We start from the raw sequence: 7,932 nt of genomic DNA, 5'->3' as shown, positions 1-7,932 counted from the left end.
GTTTGTAATCGGGAACAATACCCTTGTTTATTATTTAGTTCACAAAAAGGCGAAAAATCAATAGGGGTATTCTCGAAGTCTTGCAAAGCCCTTGCACGTGCGCCGGGTATATAAAGTTCGGTTTCGCCAGAATTTACACTTCTTTATTTGTTTTCATTTTGAGGACATTCAAGTTTTTGCAGATTTTGTTCCACTGCTCTTTAAAATTAGCTCGAGCCGCTTCCTTTTGAAACCGCCTGGGCCAAACAAAAATGTTTTTCTAACTAAGCGACCAGAGTTTCAAATTGCTGTGTAGTTGTAATATGCCACAACTTGTTTTATTAAATCTTAATGGCCTTATTCATAAAAAATAAAGTAGGTTTAAAGAGCTTTATAAAATGACGTTTTCATACATTTTTCAGTTTATAAAACTTTTTTAAAGCTACTTTATTTTTTATGAATAAGGCCATTAGTCTTAAAATAAATTAAACATTAGTTAATATGAAATTTAATACAGTAAAAAATAAAAATAATTGTATGTTTACAAACTCTTTTCTTATCGTTAACATTCGCATAGAACGGGAAGAAAGTTTGTAGATATAAATGTACATATGTATTTGTTTGCGAAAAATAAATTAACGTGTAAACTTTTTTTATTATAGAATTGGATAAAAAACTGAAAATTACAAATGGGCAGCAATTTGAACTTCTAGTAGCTGAGATAGAGAAAAATCCCAGTATGGTAAAGGGATGTCAAAGAGGAGTGAATCCAACCGCTTTTAATCAGCAATGGGAGGATATTACTAATTTATTGAATGCTCATGGACCACCTCTGAGGGATAGTGATTGTTGGCAAAGGGTAATAACAATAATAATAACGTAAAAAATCAATGAACTAAAAAGTTATGGATTTTCAGGTGTGGAGAGACTTAAAATTTAAGGTTAAAAAGAAATTTGTCAAATATAAGCTGGAATGTAGTAAAACAGGTGGCAGAAGAAAAGGGCAATTGCTACTTAACCCACTGGATGAGGCTGTAGCAAATTTGCTACAAATTGATAAACTAATAAATCCGCTAGGTGTTGTGCAAGGAATTGAAACAGCTGGGCGGGAGTTTGAAACTGAAATACATTTGCGTTTTTCTGAAATACATTTGGCCTTTTCTGAAATACAATTGCGTTTTTCTGAAATACATTTGTGTTTTTCTGAAATACATTTGCGCTTTTCTGAAATACATTTGACCTTTTCTGAAATACATTTGCGTTTTTCTGAAATACATTTGAGCTTTTCTGAAATACATTTGGGTTTTTCTGAAATACATTTGAGATTTTCTGAAATACATTTGAGGTTTTCTGAAATACATTTGGCCTTTTCTGAAATACATTTGTGTTTTTCTGAAATACTGTTGGAAAAGGTGTAGGTAAACCTTTGCAATGGCAAACCTCCGAGTGTATTTCTGCCCTGAAAAAGCTTGTCCTAAAATGCATTCGCCGTTCGGAAGCGGGGTAAAACTATACGTCCCTCCACTTTGTGTGACAACATCAAGGCGCACGCCACCAACTGGAGGAGAAGCTCGGCCAAATACTTAGCAAACTGTAAGCGCCATAATATTATATTATTATAAATCCATTTACAAATTAAACCTCTACCCTTCCATCTATTCTTGCTACGACCAATTGAATAAACCAGTGATAAACTTGAATAATGCAACACTTGTAACGGCGAGATTTTATATACACATATGTATAAGTATTTATGTAGATGTACATACATACATATGTTTATTACATGCCAACAGGCATGTCGCGCAATGCCAAAGCATCTGCAAAAAAAATAGATGAGTGCTGAATAGCTCGAGCACAATCAGCAGTAGATATGGTTTCTTTCGCTTGCAGTATTATTTGTTCCATATACTAAAGTCGCCTTTCTACCACACCAGGTCCGTCCGCGGATGCAACGCCCATATTCGATTTTACATAATTCTTTACCTTAGCCCAAACATTTTCTATGGGGTTCAGCATGGGCGAGTATGGCCCCAGACGCAAAAGGGTGGGTGACCCATTACTACCCACCACTTGTTCAAGTCCAGCATGGCACGTTGCCCATGCTGGTCCATTTTTCAAAAAGTCCGCGGACCCACTTAGCGGCGCTCTCTTTTTTAAATGACCCGCGCCGCGTTTCCATGCTCAGTACACCGTATGTACTGATGGCTCCAATTAGGTGTACGTTGGGTCCCCTTGATGGTGGCAGCGTTAAAACCGCTCGTGTGCCAGACCGGGCGCGACCTTTTGTCCGACGGCAAAACAAATTAAAATTGGTTTCGTCCAAATATACAATTTGTTTGCCTTGCTGTATATATCCGCTCAACGCTGTCACGAATTCTGCGCGTTTGTTTTTATTTACGGCGGAATTCATGTTGGCAGGCATATTATGAACGTTTTTAATGGTATACAGCCTACCATCTAAATAATTAGCCACGGAAGACTTGGAAATGTCTTTTTGCAACTCCGCTTGCACTTTTACGGCTATATTCTTCAGCGTTATAGTAGGATCCTCTTCCACCCAACGTATTAACGTGTCGACAACCTGTTTTCATTCCCTCCTCCTCTTCGTTTGCTTTGTACTCTGCCTGATCGCACCCAAATGTATGCCGTTTTGTAGTTGATTCCGAAGGACGATGCTAAGCTGCTCCAATCTTCCCCTTTTTTGGCAGCCTCACAATGCGTGCGCGGTCGACTTCATTGTATACCGAATACTTTTTGCGTTCTACAATCTCGTTTTCTGTACCGGAGAAGATTAACATATACACATTATTCTAAAAATTTTTACATATAGAAACATATTTACGATAAGATAAAATTATGATTATTTAAAGACCATTTATATATACATATGTGTATTTGTACCATTCACATCTCCTCGGCATATAGGACACTTATTGGACTCAATAATAGGACCGCTACACTTTTGGTGCAATAAGTGACCACATGGCAGTAGGCGAACCACCATTTGCCTGCGCATATCGGCCCTGCAAATTGCGCAGTTGTCCTTAACTCCATTTTTTAATTATATTATATATACTAATACTTAATTAGGCACAATTTTTGTACATATGTACGTATTTAGCTCTTTGCTGACTGAATTTTCTGAAATACATTTGAGTTTTTCTGAAATACATTTGACCTTTTCTGAAAAAATTCCAAAAAAATTTTGGAATGTTATAAAAAAATTGAAAGTTTTGGTGTATGCAGTTTTATAGATCATGAAATTTTTGAATAATAAAGAGCTATGAGTATTGATTTTTAATAGTATTTAAAGTACACAACACAAAAAAGATGTGCTCGAAAAGTTAGCGAAATAAATTATTAAAAATCAACGTGAACTCTTGGCCACTTGTACTTTTTTATAACACTTCCAATTTGTTTTGGGTTTTTTTTTTTGTTTTGAGGGAACCCTACAATTATTTTTCAACTGGTTTTTGATGTGTATACATCGTTGGTTTCGGTAGGGGTAAAATTTGCGAAGCTGTAACGCATATCCCAGCCCAAAATTTCGAAGGGCTTAGCATGTGTATTTCAGCATAACATTTTTATTTTCATTAGAAGCACCCTGTGTTTGCTTTTAAATGGTTGCATACATTTAGGCATATGCATTGTAAGAGGAAATGCGCTACAATTGATTATTACTTCCGATTATTTAAACTCCGCGCATGCATACGGCTTTGTACCTATGTATGTACATAAATATGTATGGACTCATTTGTTGCAACTGGGCATGAATTACGTAACTTTGAAACGATAGTCGTCCAAACGATACTGACAAAACGATGTTGTCAAAACACTGATTTATGCATTTGTGTTACTGTTACGTGTTACGTGAAGCAAAACTGGAGTCGAGTTGACGATATCGCACAAACGATCAAACAATTTTTGATTTTTATGAGGCATGACAATCTCGACACGATATCGTTCAGACTAAAATGCTAAAAGTGTCTCTCAGCGATTCTACCTTCCTATATTTTTTAACATGCTAAATACTAAATACTAAACGGTTCAGGAAAATAAGGAATAATAGGAATTGTTTTAGGGGCAGAATAATAAAATGGTTCGTTATTTTTGGAAGTTCTTGAAATTTTGCGGGCTTACCAAGTATGTACATACTTGTTGTTGGCGGCTTTGTAATTTTGGTATAATCTGCTCATAGAAAAAATATCTTTCATTCAAAAAGTCGCTGAGTTTTCGAGCTGCTCTCGTATTTAAATGTGTTAGGGAGAACTTTTTGCGAATTGTTTTTCTAGCATTCCAGCTAAAATATGCGCTGAGTACCCTACAGGACATGTATCTAACTATAAGCTAACTTTAAGTTGATTAGGAAGGAGCTAAAAGTCACTATTATCTGTATATCTTCTTTGACGAAAGCTAACTATATTTCTATGGCGATGGCCGCGAAATAGTCAATAGTTACCTCTGCATTTGATGTAACTAACTATAGGATAAACAAAATATATATTTTTTTATTTTTTATTTACTTTTTTTATTTTATTACATTTCATATTTGTTTACATATTCTGCTGTAGATGGTCCCATATGCGAACTCATAACTTCAAAATGATAATATGAAATTTCGATCTTCCTTTTATGTGTCCTCAATTCGAAAAAGTGTTTCCGAAGTGCAGGATATTTAAATAGAAACGCGCTTAAAGAAAACAATCTCCTGCAGTACTTGTCAACTAGTTTCAAGTTACCTTTTTGTCGCTAACTACAAGTTATATATTTTAGAGGAATTCCGCATAAAAGCTAACTACAAGTGGGTTATTTTTTATCAATTGATAATTTTTTGTCTGCAGGGTATATACAATTTGATTTCGCCGCAGTTCCGGTATTACCTGTCTTGTTTGTTATCTTTCAATAGTAAATTAAGTGTTCTTTCACTTTTCCTATAGATTAGATTATGTTTGCAGATGTAATGATTGCATGCAAAAAGTTATTTCTGTTTAACATCATTTTTACTTAAAGTTCACTTTTGATTAATATCCAAAATGTAACACTGCGAGTTAATCATTCTATTTGGTACTTTAGTTTTCAGTTTTTTTATTTTGTACTTTTCCCGTCAGTTGAAAACGACACCACAACCACAAAGTACAATTTTTAAGAAATTAGCATTATTAAACATTCCGTTACACCACTTGATATACCAAAATTTAAAGCCATATCTTAAATAACATACGATTTATTAGTAGCTCGGTTAGCATTCCCATGTAACTTTAAAAAGTTGTTTTATTCCTTTTCAATAATTTCAAATTTGTCAAATAGGGCCTTTTGCATTGATGGAGACAATATACATATCGAAGGTCTATATTCAATAAACTCGTATCTGCAATGTTCACAAAAATGATTTGTTAATACAATTTTTCAAACTGTGACCTAACTTTTGTTGATGATTATAATGTTAACCTCGTTTACCGCTTGTTGGTAGAATTTGCCATTCCCAGTGAATAGTTTCAGGAGCTTAAAGCCCTTCTAAAAGGACTCTCTTAGAGACTAGAGGCCTTCCAGTCTACATTCTTTTCTCCTTTCCTTATTGGTTAGAGTGGCACAAAGTGAAGGGCTTCTGCTTTTGCTACTCTTAGAAAGGCTTCCGGAAAAGCTTTTGTAGGACGTACTTCAGAAGGCCTTTTTGAAGAAACTGCTTCGTTAAATAATAAAAAGCATACTGAAAATTTCAATGCAGCAAATTCTCTTTTTTAGCCCTTGTGTAAGCCTTTTAGGAAGGCCTATATAAATTATCTTCTAGGTCGGATTTCAAAGTTATACCCCACATCACACGCATCCCACATTGCTTTTTTGTGGTTTTTGAGGAACCTATACAAAATATTTAATATTTAAAGTAGTTAAATAAACCATTAGGTAATATTTTATTGGAAGTCTTCTGAAGAGAAACAGAGTTTTTGAGTTTCAAGAATTCTATATCATTTATCTAAATATACATTGATTTCCGAAGAAAAAAAGGAGTATATTTTTCTCAGTATAGAACAATCCTAAAGGGTGAGAACATTCAAATTCTGAATTTACTTTTGTTTTGGATTATCCTAATGCACATTTTGCTATGTATTTGGCCGCGCTTCTCCTCCAAGTTGTGGTGTGAGTCTACAGTTTTACGCCGCCTCCGAAAGGCAAATGGATTTTATGAGAAGATTTTCCATGGCAGAAACACACTGGCACGTTTGCTATTGCCTGACGAAGCCCGACTGTTGTTGGGCAAAACCATTTCTAATTTAGAGTTGGAATCGAACCCAGTTCCTACGGAGTGGTAATATGCACCTTATCCGTACGGTCCTTTGTGCAACGCAAGCGCAATTTTCGAGTTTTTTTCAATATGTCTGTTCATGTAGCAAATAATTTGTAACAATTATCAAAAATTTTCACGTTTTTGTGTTCATGTAAACAAAAAAAACTAAAAATTAAATTTTAACTTGTAACAATTTGCCAGTGAGAAAGACATAAAGGACTTTTTTATCGTATTTTTATAGTTGTGATTAAAAAAAGGTACGTTCATTTAAAATCTCCAGTAAAAAATATCCAGAAGCGAAATTCTGGCGAATTAGAATAGTATCTACGCGAAGAAAAAGTTTGCAGAAAGTTCCAAGTTAGCCAAACAGCTGATAGAATTTTGGTTTGCATTCAAAAAATGATACAGTTAAGTGACGAAATTAACACTTTTATCATCAAGTATAATTAGTCGTATTTTACAATTTTAAACTTCCAAACCTTCAAATTCAATTTTGCGGTTTGCGTAAATACCAATCAGCGGTTTTCTTGCTGGGAAATTACTACTGGCAAAAATTTTTCCTGCAGAAATTATTCACTTCCCTTCAAAATAAAATGTCACTTTGTTTTCACAATTTCCCCTACTTTACAAGTCTTTTGCGTACGCGAACGCCAAAAGCTGATAATTTTTGATAACAATCAATAATTATCAGGTATGCGAATGCAACTATAAGATATGAGCAACTGTTTTTATTAGCAAATTGCGGGGAATAAGCGAATAAGCAACAAATTAACAAATTGTTCTGGTTTTGCGTTCACCTAATTTTTTGTGGGGTTTTCTCTTTGAGAGCGCAGGTTGTAAAATTCTAATAAGTTACTGGATAACTTTTATTGTACATATATATCTCGTAACAGAACGTTATGTAAAATAGGTAATAATACCTCTATTATAGCGAAAAGATCGATGTTTCAAATAAGTTTGGTTTTAAATGTGTACGAGAATTTTGAAAAAATTTACAAAATGGCACATTGCTGAATATGCAAATAAAGAAGCAATTAAAAAAAGAACATTTTTCAAGACAATCTCTTATTAGTGGTTGGGGTTTTTTCAGTATTCGGAATGTTTTTCAAGCTAATTTGTTTTTGTTATTTTTCTATAAAAACACCGTCCAATCTTAAACCAAAACCATATAAATTAATGGTTCAAACTTTATACAAAATTTAGGAAAAGTCAACAAATTATAATCAAAATTTCAACTTTAGAACAATTTTGTGTATGCAGTTTTATAGCTCATTCAATCTTAGTCTAATGAAGTGCAAGTTTCAAATGTCTAAAAAGTCCTGTTGATTTTTGAGCATTTTTTTTTGTGATGGATTTTTGCATATTTTCTATCTAAACATAAATTTCTTGTGAAATAAAATACAGGAGACCGTTAGCAAAAAAAAATTTTAAAAAAATCAGCGCCAATTTTTGGAAATTGCACTTGTTATTTAAAAAAAAACCGCAAAAGCAATCTTCAAAAAAAATAATAATTCTCAAAAATCATCGTGATTTTTTAGCCGGTTGAAACTTGCACTTAATTAGACTAAAATTGTATGGGCTATAAAATTTGTTGGCATTTCTTAATTTTGTATAAAGTTTGAAACTATGATTTATATGTTTTTGGTTAAAGCTTGGATGGTATTTTT

General features: G+C 33.7%; 1 protein-coding gene across 1 annotated transcript; it reads left to right on the top strand.

Moving 5' to 3' along the window:
- Positions 1-645: 645 nt before the first annotated feature.
- LOC118742061 lies at positions 646-4,924 on the top strand. The gene is made up of 3 exons (XM_036474029.1): positions 646-838; positions 897-1,113; positions 4,920-4,924. Exons 1-3 carry the CDS (start codon positions 719-721, stop codon positions 4,922-4,924), a joined length of 342 nt encoding a protein of 113 aa, XP_036329922.1. The 5' UTR covers positions 646-718.
- Positions 4,925-7,932: the final 3,008 nt, after the last annotated feature.

This window comes from Rhagoletis pomonella, unplaced genomic scaffold (assembly GCF_013731165.1).
Source record: "Rhagoletis pomonella isolate Grant_MI unplaced genomic scaffold, Rhpom_1.0 Rhpom_scaffold_00006, whole genome shotgun sequence".
Classification (NCBI taxonomy): domain Eukaryota; kingdom Metazoa; phylum Arthropoda; class Insecta; order Diptera; family Tephritidae; genus Rhagoletis; species Rhagoletis pomonella.
This window is presented reverse-complemented; position numbering and strand designations above follow the sequence as displayed.

Coding starts and splice junctions, on each gene's coding strand:
- LOC118742061 (XM_036474029.1), top strand. CDS start 719: ATGGTAAAGGGATGTCAAAGAGGAGTGAATCCAACCGCTTTTAATCAG. Junction 839..896: donor ATAGTGATTGTTGGCAAAGG/GTAATAACAATA, acceptor ATGGATTTTCAG/GTGTGGAGAGACTTAAAATT.